The sequence below is a fragment of the Rhinopithecus roxellana genome, chromosome 7 (assembly GCF_007565055.1).
Source record: "Rhinopithecus roxellana isolate Shanxi Qingling chromosome 7, ASM756505v1, whole genome shotgun sequence".
Taxonomy (NCBI): Eukaryota; Metazoa; Chordata; class Mammalia; order Primates; family Cercopithecidae; genus Rhinopithecus; species Rhinopithecus roxellana.
In genome coordinates, this window is record NC_044555.1 from 90,559,607 (window position 1) to 90,572,386 (window position 12,780).

Consider the following 12,780-nt stretch of genomic DNA (forward strand, 5'->3'; position numbering starts at 1 on the left):
CTACTTTAAAACCTGCTGGCTGCAGCTGACAGACCTTAAAGCACATCCTCCTCCTTCATTGACCAATAAGAGTTGCTCACCCATCAATTGCGTGTATTCCATTGCTCTAAGTTGCTGTGGATGCTAAAATGATTTTTACAAGTAAGAGATCCTTTCTAAACATAAGCCCCTGTATTTCCCTGCGTGACCATCCCAGCCTGCTGTGTTTTAATCCCCTCCCTTTCCTTTTGTGTTCATCTAGCACTTCTGTTTGGGGGTGACACTAATCCTGTTCATCCTAAACACATAGGAAGTATCGATCCCACCTGTAATGTGGCGGATGTGGTGAAAGGTAAGGAGACCGTTGTAATGGTATTGATTACATTACAAATCGGATCGTGGTTTATTTGAGGCAACTTGTCTATAGGGTTATTTTGCAGTGCAGTCTGCTGATTCATCAGGTCACTCTGGGCCCAAGCCACTTGATCCAGATGAAATGTTCTTTCTAGGCAGTTCAGGAAAGATGCATAATTGGTAATACTCAAAATGTGAGTTTCTACTTTATTGATTAGAGTTTCATTTGTAGTTCTGTCTCAAACAGTAAACCTTTAAGTAAGATTCTGATTGCCACTGTTATCTGAAAATTTCAGAGAATCCAAATTCTTGTCATAAAATTAGGTTGAATTCACATGTCTATAAAGTTTAAACATCTTTCTGTTGTTCACATCTGGCTTTAGAATTTATGTGGCATAGCCGGGCGCGGTGGCTCAAGCCTGTAATCCCAGCACTTTGGGAGGCTGAGACGGGTGGATCACGAGGTCAGGAGATCGAGACCATCCTGGCTAACATGGTGAAACCCCGTCTCTACTAAAAATACAAAAAATGAGCCGGGCGAGGTGGCGGGCGCCTGTAGTCCCAGCTACTCCAGAGGCTGAGGCAGGAGAATGGCGTAAACCCGGGAGGCGGAGCTTGCAGTGAGCTGAGATCCGGCCACTGCACTCCAGCCCGGGCGACAGAGCAAGACTCCGTCTCAAAAAAAAAAAAAAAAAAAAAAAAAAAAAAAGAATTTATGTGGCATGTAAGCTTCATGGGTTCATTGGACATTAAGCTAGACATTGTTCCAGTATCCTCTGGGAAGAACCAAGCCCTATATCCGTAAGTCCCTGGTACCCAGGCACTTTGAATTTGAACAGCAGTTTCTTCATTATTTATTCATTTAAGATCAATGCTGTCTCCAAGAAACCTTCCTGGTTGTGAGCGATCCACCAGGTACCTCTTCAGTTTTCTTCAGCATTATGGTTACTTTGTGCAACCTCATATCCCCAAATTGTCCCTTTCTGCAGATTATATCTCCTGTGTTAGCCTTTGTCTCACTTCTCTAAACACTCACCTCACAAGTTTCATGGGCGCAATACTCTCTGATCTGCATCAAGGATCTTCGTTGTTCTTCAGCAGCCATGGCAAAGGAAAACCTCTGCAATTTGTTTACCGTGGGCATTCCTAAACCCAGGGAGGAGGACCAGACCTGTTGGTTTTAGCTTAGCCTGGGATTGTCAAGCTGCCCTGGCCTCAGCCTAGGATTGTCAAGCTGCCCTGGCCTCTGTTGAGTCACAACACATTTACTCACGTTATTTCAGTTATAAGGTGAATCAGCCCAGCCTCAGCTCTCTAGGAATCCTACTGGTTGCTCTCTCACAAGATAACTTTGTGGTTCATCAGAACCTCCAAAGGCCTCCAGGGGCAAGGAGGAAAGGGTCAGTCTTATCATAGCTTATATGTTCATTAGGCCCTAGCTCAGTGCCTTTTATGAAACAGAAAACTTGGTTCAGACAGTTGATTACCCCTTTGAGAAAAAGGCATAATTTAGAAAGCAAAAGTGCAATGTGATGTACGGTATGTTTGCCTTTTCTCTTGAACTGTAACCAATTTGAGGTCAGGGTTTGTGTCTTACATTTGTTTTATAACTTGCATAGAACCAAGTGTGGTGCTTGTGTAGGTGATTAATAAATACTCCTTGGTTTGATAAATTTTAAATCTTTTGAGAATATACTTTTAAAAACAACTTTTTTGAAATATAATCTCATATGATAAACTTCACCCATTTAAAATGCGCAATTCAGTGGTTTTTAGTGTATTCACAGAGTTGTACAACCATCACCACAATCCAATTGTAGAACATTTTCTTTTTTTTTTCTTGTTTTTTTTCTGTCACCCAGGCTGGAGTGCAGTGGCGCGATCTCGGCTCACTGCAAGCTCCGCCCTTCGGGTTCAAGCGATTCTCCTGCCTCAGCCTCCCGAGTAGCTGGGATTACAGGCGCACGCCACCATGCCTGGCTGATTTTTGTATTTTTAGTAGAGACGGGGTTTCACCATGTTGGCCAGGATGGTCTCGATCTCCTGACCTCGTGATCCACCTGCCTTGGCCTCCCAAAGTGCTGGGATTACAGGCGTGAGCTACCACGCCAAGCCTGTAGAACATTTTCATCACCCCAGAAAGAAACCCTGGACCCGTTAGCAGTCACTGCCTTCTACCCTTCTCTCTAGCCCTAGACAACCACTAATCTGCTTTCTGACTCTGTATAGATTTTCCTATTATAGACATTTCATATAAACAAAACAATATAATATATGGTCTTTGGTAACTGGCTTCTTTCACTCAGCATAACATTTTCAAGGGTCATTGACATTGTAGTATCTTTCAGTACTTTATTCCTTTTTATGGCTGAAAAATATTCCATTGTATGAATATAACACATTTTATTTTTCTCTTCATGTTAGCTGGGTGATCTTAGACTCGGTTAAGTAACCTCTGGGGCTCAGATTCTTCATCTGTAAAATGATGCTCTTGGTAATTCACCTATATTGTAGAGTTAAATGAGTTCATATTTGTAGAACTCCTAAAGCGATGCTAGTACACAGTAAAGGCTGTAGACAGGTTTACTAGCAGCAGATAGTCCTTGGGTGTCAGATACGTCATTTGGCTTCCCATTTACGCCATTGATTCTATAATAGGTTGGTGCCTTTATTTTGTTTCTGGCACAAATTATAAAATATTTTTAAAAGTCATTTCAGGCTTTTATAAGACAATTGGAAATTTGAACACTGGATATTTGACATTAAAAATATGTTAACTTTTTAAGTGTGATATTGGTATTTGGTGGTGTTTTTATAAAGGAGTACTAGCTTTGAGAGAGGTATTTTAAAATATTTACACATGATATGAAATGATGTCAGATTTGCTTAAAAGTTATACACAGGGAGGGGAGTGAAAAGGACTGGGCATTTGTTGAAAATTCTTGAGGCTGTTGATGGGCACATGGGGTTCATTATACTATGCTCTGTACTTGGGTATGTGTTTGGAATTCTTCACGGTAAACGTATGAGTCTGTTCTCATGTTGCTATAAAGAACTACCTGAGGCTGGGTAATTTATGAAGAAAAGAGGTTTGATTGACTCACAGTTCTGCCGGCTGTACAGGAGGCATGGCTGGGGAGGTCTCAGGAAACTTACAATCATGGCAGAAGGGTGGAGGGGAAGTAAGCACGTCTTCACTTGGTGGCAGGAGAGAGCAAGCGAAGGGGAAAGTGCTACACACTTTTAAACAACCAGATCTCGTGGGAACTCACTATCATGAGAACAGCAAGAGGGAACTCTGCCCCCCATGATCCGATCACCTCCCACCAGGCCCTACCACCAACACTCAGGATCACTATTCAACATGAGATTTGGGTGAGGGTGCAGAGCCAAACCATATCAATGAAGTTTTAAAAACACTTGTTTTCATCATCTTATTGTTTCTCCACAAATAAAGTCTTTCACTAATTTTTAGGGAGCTTTTAACCAAGAACAAATACAACCAGATAAGTAACAGGGAGTTTTATGAAACTGTTACCACTTCTATAGAACAGAGAGATTAAGTGGTGCTAGAGTGAGTCAGAGGTATCATAAGAGAATGTGAGGAGGAATTGACTGTGACTTGACTTTTAACGTGGAAAGAATCTATCGTTTTATGGCACTTACTCTCTGTGTTTCTCTTCTCTCATATTTAGTACATATTACCTGGCCTTGTCATTATTTGTACCTTTTTTTTTTTTTTTTTGAGACGGAGTCTTGCTGTGTTGCCCAGGCTGGAGTGCAATGGCACGATCTTGGCTCACTGCAACCTCTGCCTCCCGAGTTCAAGCAATTCTCCTGCCTTAGCCTCCCAAGTAGCTGGAATTACAGGCACCCGCCATCATGCCCAGCTAATTTTTGTATTTTTGTAGAGATGAGGTTTCACCATGTTGGCCACGCTGGTCTTGAACTCCTGACCTCAGGTGATCCTCCCACCTCAGCCTCCCAAAGTGCTGGGAATACAGGCATGAGCCACTGTGCCCGGCCTGTTTGTCTCTCTCTAACTAGGGTGTCCATTTCTAAAGGTCTGGAATTATTCTTATATGCTTTTGCATCACTCCTCTTAGGGTCAGAAGTTTTGTACCAAAAAGTAGCTGAAGATTATATGAAGAATAGTTCAATACGTATTTGAAAGAAAAAGCACTGGAAGTTTATGCCAACGTCTACCTCATAGCCTCCTGTTTGCTTTGTTCCTTTTAGTCACAATTTTGACCCTGAGCCACAGTCCCCTCCTTTTTCTTCCTTCTTCCTGTACCCACAGCTTTATCTTCAGTCTTTCTCCTGCCCTTATGAACTATATTATACCCATTATTGTACTGTGAACAGAGTTTACTGCTTCTTCTTATTTAATCATTCCTGCCGCTCACTGGCATAATTAAAGCTTGGAGTTCCTAGTGAAGCCCTATACAATAAGTCACTTCTTGTGCCCTTCTGTGACTCAAAATCCCCCTTCCTCCAACACACACACACACACACACACACACACACACGCATGGACATGTACACACATACAAATCCCACCCCCACACTCATGGGGTAAGCAGGAAGGGCTGGCACGCTCCCCATTCCCCACACTTCTCTCAAACCATGTTTTTTCATCTCTCAACAGCATCTTCCCTTAAGGACAAAAAACAGTGGAGTTGGTTTCAGATTCTGAAAGTGTATAACCCTCTAAAGCAGCAGCCACACAATCAACTTTCTGACATCCTTCATTCCCTTCATAAATGACGGATACCATACCCACAGCACACTAAATACTCTTGGCTTATATGCATTTTCTGGAATGCTTTTGTACTTCTGCTTCCACCTGGTGAGGTGCATGCTTACTAAGGGTAACTTATTTGTACCCAAGCCATTGGTTCACAACAGGATCACTGTTGTGACTATATAATTTATTTAAATGTTATGTAAACTGAAGAAATATACATACATAAAAGAGACTTATTTCTGTTAAAACCAAGTTGAGTGCTTTGGAAGGACTCTTAAAAATGTTATGAAATGACTGTGAGTAAGAAAACGATTAGATTACATGGCAACACAGAGTAAAAATCTTAACTGGAATTCATACCCAGGTTGCTTCACAAGTATCTTTAAGTTTATTATACTTTAAAGAAATAGGAATTAGAATTCATAGATGTAAGTGATGTTCTTCATCCAAGAAAGACGAACTGGAACCCCAAACTGATCCACATTCAAAGGAAAGGCCTTATATGAATATATTGACAGAGAAATAAATTGTATGTTCAAATGTGCATTTTAAGTTAATGTTTATGATAGTAATCAAATTTTATGGTTTCCCACTTTACCCAACATTTCTGTTAATCATCCAACTCCTTTTCCCAGTTGGGACAGTTAAGAAGATTATTGCCATATTACCAAAATAATAAAAGTGCTCATCAAAGAAAGTTCAGAAAATGTGGGAAAAGAGAGAAGAGAATAAAAATTACCCATTTTCATAATTTAGTGAGAACATTGTTTTATACATTTGAACTCATATCAGATTTATAGATAGGTGTGCAGCTGCAAATATTGTGTCTAATCTTTGTCTCCGTGAAATCCATAGTATTTGTGTATTTCTCTATCTCCAGCACTAATGCCCATCACACACACCCTTCCTGGCTGAATTCAATACCCCATGGTAGAAGCCTCTATCCTGCTGTCTGCATCAATATTGTTGGAGTTCTTCCTGTGTTTAATCTGTGATACTCATTAGCTGTATATTCAAATGGTCTTTCCAGCCAAGTGTGCATAACCTTTATTCCGCAGTGGGGGATTGGCCTTGTATCAGTTACTTTTTCTACCCTGGCAAATGGGCTAGGCAACCTAGAAGGAAACCTGCAGGCCTCTTTTTTCCTTGTAGACCAAAGCACATGTCTCCAGTGAACTGTCTGCTTCATTTCCTATGGACCCTTCTCTTAATTTTTTGAGCATCAAATATTTATGCAGAAGCTATTTCTAGCTCCAAGTAAGACTGAGAGAGAATAAAGAAGGCACAGAGCACCAAAGGTCGAAAGGCCTGAAATTTCTTCTGTGTCTTCTAGCTAAAAGGCACTGGAGTCTCCATCCCCAAATGCCCCAGGAGCAACCATCAGAAAGTCTCAAGAGGCCCAGGCCTCACCAGCTCTTACCAATCCCTGCCAAGTGTTGCCAAGGAAAGGAAGAAATGGATGTCAGCTTCTTTTGACTCTTAGTGAAGGCTTACTATTGCCTTCCTCTTTTTAGAGTAGTTGATATTTTCACCCTGGCTTTTTACCTTCTTCCACTATCCTCTGAGATTTCTTAGTTAATCTTCTAACTCAGAATCTCTATAGCTAATCTTTTATTTCCTTCCTTTTGTTTTTAGCAGTTGGATGTTGCAAGAGTAAGGGCTCTGGGTTTTAATGACAGCCCTACTAATGATTTTTTTAGCTGTGAAGATCCTACATGGTTTAAGCATAGTCGGATGTCCAGCCCAAATGACCCTGTGTGGGCATCTGTGTGTGAGCCTCTTTGTATGCACACATGTGTGTTTTGTAGGTTTAATACATGTTGGTCAGATGCGGTAGCTCACACCTGTAATCCCAACACTTTGGGAGGCCGAGGGGGGGGTGGATCACCTGAGGTCAGGAGTTCGAGACCAGCCTGGCCAACATGGTGAAACCCCATCTCTACTAAAAATACAAAAGTTAGATGGGCATGGTGGCACACGCCTGTAATCCCAGCTACTCAGGAGGCTGAGGCAGGAGAATCGCTTGAACCCGGGAGATGGAGGTTACAGTGAGCCGAGATCGCACCATTACACTCCAGCCTGGGCAACAAGAGTGAAACTCCGTCTCAAACAAACAGACAAACAAACAACAACAAGAACAACAAAGTAAGTGTTAAGCCCACTCCCATCCTTAGATCTCTTGAGACAGATTACAGAAAACTATGTAGAAGAGTAGAGACAATATTTCTATTTTTGACTAGACAGTTGTATCAACGTATAAAATGGGGTGCATCTTGCGTAGCATTAATTGAATGTGCAGAACACTGAAGCATGCCTCCTTGCTGCTTATTTAGCACATTAATATCTACCTTTACACATCTGCAAATTATAGACTCCAGGTAGTGAATGCTAGAATTAGTGTTGTAAAGCAGGTCCTATTATCCTTTGGGAGGTGCCTTCCATTGTGACCCTTTTCCCTCCTTTCTTTGTAAGAAACTAGGAAATAAAATGGAAAATCCTGCTGTAAGATCATTTTAAAGGTATATACTTAAGTACTTGGTATAAAAATCAATTCTCACAGTGATGCTAAGTTGCCTGTGTTGTTCCTACATGCTATTATTGCTTAATATAATAGCACACAAATGGTATCCTCAGAGCGCGTGACATTATTCTGGTTCAGAAATAATGTCTTGTGCTCTCACTTTGGGCTCTTCAGGTTACAAGTAACAGAGACCCACTCATGCTAGCTCAAGAAAGATTTATCAAAAGAACCTGGTAGGTCCCATGATAATCCAAGGACAGGAAGCACTTTACAGTTGGAGCTATAGAAATTGGAATTATCAGCCTGGCCAATGTGGTGAAATCATGTCTCTGCTGAAAATACCAAAATTAGCCAGGTGTGATGGCATGTGCCTGTAATCCCAGCAGCTCTGGAGGCTGAGGCAGGAGAATTGCTTCAACACGGGAGGCGGAGGCTGCAGTGAGCTGAGATTGCACCACTGCACTCCAGCCTGGGTGACAGAGTGAGACTCCATCAGAAAAAAAAAAAGAAATTGGAATTAGGAAACAGAAAACAAGGTTGTTTTCTGGGTATCTTTGCAACTGGAGTTGCCAAGTCGGGGCCTCTCCGCCTTTCTCCATGCCTGCTCCATTTACCTGTTTTTGTCTGTATACTGGATGACTCAGTGGCATCTTGTTGGGCACTCTAGTCCTTCACAGATCTCATGATAATTCTCAGTGTACCCTTTTGGCTTCTGCCCTGCCTGATCACCCCAACTGTCTTGATCCTAAATTCTCAAAAGATGCATTTAATTAACTCAGCTTATCTTTTTTTGCCCACAATCTTAATTCTAAATTCCCAAAAGATGAATTTGAATAACTCAGCTTATCTTTTTTTTTCTCTATGATCACAAGTTTTAGGATTCTGATCAGTCTGGAGATTGGTTGCCCTTACATTGGATGTTCTGCTCCCATTTGCCCAGTCTGCTGTGGTTTGGAGCGTGAGATGTGGGGGCCTACTCCTTTAAAAAATCCCCGTTGGATCCCACTCAGGATGGGTTTGGAATCGGAAGGATGATGATAGACATGCCTTATTAGAATTTCTCTGAGACTTGAAAGTGTTCCTAAAAGGCAGCATATCAATTCCAGAAGGTGCGGTGTGGGTCAATGTTGTCTTTGTGGGCTTCCACCATGGTGCACTGTGGCCAGGACCAAAAAGTGCAGAAAGTGGATGTAGCCCATCAGCCTTGCCTTCATCTTCAGATACTTGCAAAATAGATCTCGGATTCGGGTATGACTCTATGAGCAAGTGAATATGCTGATAGAGGGCCGTATCATTGGTTTTGACGAGTCTGTGAACCTCGTATCAGATGATGCAGAAGAGATTCATTGTGAAACAAAGCCAAGAAAACCCCTGGGTCAGATCGTGCTAAAGGAGATCGTATTCTGCCACAAAATGTCTCTAACCAGAAATGATCAAGGAAGTGAGAAACTATTGAGAAATTGTTTTTTTTAGGTGTCCTTTGTTGGGAGTATAGTTCTAAAATGTCTGTTCAGATTGTTTCCATTATCTATATATATTATTACCAGATGACAATAAATGCTTTAGGATTGTTTTTATTAAAAAATATAAATAAAACAATTAAAAACAGCCTATCAGCACTTTTCTAATGTTTTCTGGTCATTTACATTTACCGTTTTCTGACAGTGGCTTCTTAAACTTCAGCTTTATGATTTTCTGTATTCTATTAGACTCAAAGTTAGGGATCTTGGCACCTTCATTTTAATTTTTTCAACCGTCACTCAAATTCATCCTAGTCCAGCCTCTCATATTTGTTGTCTCAAGTGATTGCATGTATTCAAGATAGAGGCTAATTAATATTTGATAACAGAGTTCTGTGGTGAATTTTGAATAGGAAAATCTGATAAAGCAACCTCCATTATCTATTTAATTTTCCTGTGTGCTATTTATTAAAACGGATTCATGGCTAGTTTGGTTCTGTTGGGCTGATTTCTGTGTGAACCTTTACCTGTTCTCAGCCTTTTAAAATTTTAGTCTTGGCCGGATGTGGTGGCTCACGCCTGTAATCCCAGCACTTTGGGAGGCCGAGGCAGGCGGATCACGAGGTCAGGAGACCAAGACCATCCTGGCTAACAAGGTGAAACCCCGTCTCTACTAAAAATACGAAAAATTAGCCAGGCATGGTGGCGGGCACCTGTAGTCCCAGCTACTTGGGAGGCTGAGGCAGGAGAATGTTGTGAACCTGGGAGGCAGAGCTTGCAGTGAGCCGAGATCACGCCACTGTACTCCAGCCTGGGCAGCAGAGCCAGACTCTGTCTCCAAAAAAAAAAAAATTTTGTCTCATGTATTTACAGTTTAGTTATTTTAACCTGGGGAAGTATGTATGAGCCATACCTACAGTTTTGTTAATTACTTTATAATCAGTACCTTAAAACCCTTGAAAACAGATTCCTAAAATAAGGCATATCATTTATATTCAGCGGCAATAATAATTTTCTAATATTTTCTTCTAAAGATTGATGGTGAATATTGGCTCCAATATATTGCACATAAAATAATTTGGCAATTATCTTTTTTGAAATTTTGATTTCTAAATTTAACAAATAGAAAAGTTTGATTAGAAAGCTTATTATAAGTAGAATTTGCATTTTACTCTAAGTGTAAATTACAAGCCATTAGTTGAATTTTGGTTTTGATGGTGATTTCTTAAAGCTTTTTCATTTTTATGTTAAATTATTTTACTTAAACAGAAATATCCTGTTTGAGTATGTAAGTGCTGTCACCCCAGTACCTCATAAGCATTCATGTCCTGGGAGAGATGAGTGGCAGAATTAGTGTGACTCAGACTTGACTTTCCAGGGAAGTGGTCTAGCTTCTCTTCCGAATTACCTGCTAAGTTTTAAGAATGTGGACTCTCAGGCTTCAACATAGAGCTACTGCCTCGGAATTTCCAGGAGTTCCTTTCATAATCTGTACTCTTTCTTTTAAACCTGGTAACGAATCCCACACACAGCTAGATTGGGGAATGACTCTAGGCCTCTAATTCCCAGTCTCACCGAAAGGAACACCTCCTGTCAATGTAATTTACTGCATGTTGAGAACTTAATCATGGGCCAGAGGATCGTTCCATTTAACAAATGCTCACTAAGTGTGTATTGTGTCCAAGGAATTTGCAAAGATGCGTAGTATATAGATAATATCATTAATGCCCTTTTGGCTAGCTGGTGTATGTGAGTCTACATTGTGATGACTTGAGTTCTTCAAGGATCATCATGCAATTCTTAATTATAGCATTGATACACTATATTTTGTAGTGATGCTTTAAAAATTCTTAATCACACGTGGTTTTAGGAACCGTACTGGGTCTTTGTGTTTTGAGTTGGCTGCATCTGTCCGGGCTTGGTCTTTCACATGTTAAATTTGTGTAGCACGTTTTCTTTTCTTTTTTTTTTTTTGAGAGGGAGTCTCGCTCTGTCGCCCAGGCTGGAGTGCAGTGGCCAGATCTCAGCTCACTGCAAGCTCTGCCTCCCGGGTTTACGCCATTCTCCTGCCTCAGCCTCCCCAGTAGCTAGGACTACAGGCGCCCACCACCTCGCCCGGCTAGTTTTTTGTATTTTTTAGTAGAGATGGGGTTTCACCGTGTTAGCCAGGATGGTCTCGATCTCCTGACCTCGTGATCCGCCCGTCTCGGCCTCCCAAAGTGCTGGGATTACAGGCTTGAGCCACCGCGCCCGGCGTAGCACGTTTTCTTAACAACGCTGTCATGATCATGCTACTGGGCAAGCGAATTCCATGAGGAATTAGGACATTTAGTGGGTGTAGGTTATTTTTGTTTGGTAGTGAATGGAAAAGCACTGTTTAAACATCTTTATTACATACCTGGAGGAGTTGTTTTGTGGAGATGTGTTGGCTTTGTGTATGGATAATGAATGATCGTTTTTAGGTTTCAGTGTTTGTGATCTTGGAAATTCCTGTTCAGCTTTGTGCTTTCACGTCACTAGGTGGAGATGTAGCATTGTTTGGTGGCATAGGCTGAGCAAGAGGAGTGAGTCTTGATTTCTCTTCTTTTGACAAAAGTACTTTACAGATATTTGATAAGGTTTATTATAGCCTAGGAAAACACTTGTAAATTTAGTATAATTCAAAATTTTTAACGTTCTTTCTTTTTCAGGGTTGAAATTCAATCCTACTTAAGTGTCTATTTTCATACTGACCAACTCTTTCAAACATTTTTTTTTCTCCTCTTACTGCTGTTTCCTTTTTGCTGTCCCTCATTATTTCACCTTGTCTGAGTTATTTTAATATCTCTATCTTTGGTTCTTTATAGGGATTTAATTCTAAAAGTTTAGTAAAGGAATCAGAATTCTTACTCTGAGGTCAAATAATAGATAAAATTTTAATTTGGTAGCAATGTGAAGTCAATGAACCAAAATTTATAGTCTGAACATACCCTAATCTTATCTTTGTATTATTGTAGGTTAATAATGTCAATTTTTAACATTAACATTCTGTAGGGCTTACTTTTCCCCCTTTCCTTCCTTCCTTCTTTTTCTCACCTCTTGAATATTAAACAAGCACAGTATCTACTTTTGCACAGTATTGATGTGGGGAATATAAAGGAAATAAGAGCCTGTCTCCAAAGAGCTGATAATCCTGTTGAGAACATTACAAATGCACCCACGAAGCAGCAATTTTCTACTCCTAGGTATATACCCAAGAGAAATGAAGGCATATGTTCACACAAATGTTTGGACATGAAGGTTCATAGCAGCACTATTCATAATAGCCAAAAAGTGGAAACAACCCAGATGTCTACCAGCTGATAAATGGATAAAGAAAATATGGTATACTTGCACAATGGAATATAATATAGCAATAAAAAGAAATGAGGTTCTGACACATGCTATGATGTAGATGATGCTTGAAAACGTGCTGGTGGAAGAAGCCAGTCACAGAAGACTGCATATTATTCCATTTATGTAAAAAGTCCAGAATAGCAAATCTATAGAGATAAAGTAGATCCATGGTTGCCTAGGGCTGGGTGGAGGGGAGTAACTGCTAATGGGTTTGGAACTTCTTTTGGTAGTGATGAAAATGTAAACTTGATTATAGTGATTAATGCACAGCTCTGACTATATACTAAAAACCACTGAGTTGTATGTACTTTTTTTTTTTTTTTTGAGATGGAGTCTTACTCTGT

The 12,780-nt window shown here is 40.5% G+C and overlaps 1 protein-coding gene across 1 annotated transcript in view; it reads left to right on the forward strand.

The window, feature by feature from the left end:
- PDK3 (pyruvate dehydrogenase kinase 3) overlaps positions 1–12,780 on the forward strand; it is a 75,671-nt gene that overhangs the window by 40,453 nt on the left and 22,438 nt on the right. The window contains exon 5 of the mRNA XM_010353223.1: positions 242–331. Within this exon, the coding sequence (XP_010351525.1) occupies positions 242–331 (90 nt within the window). The remainder of the gene's footprint in view (positions 1–241; positions 332–12,780) is intronic.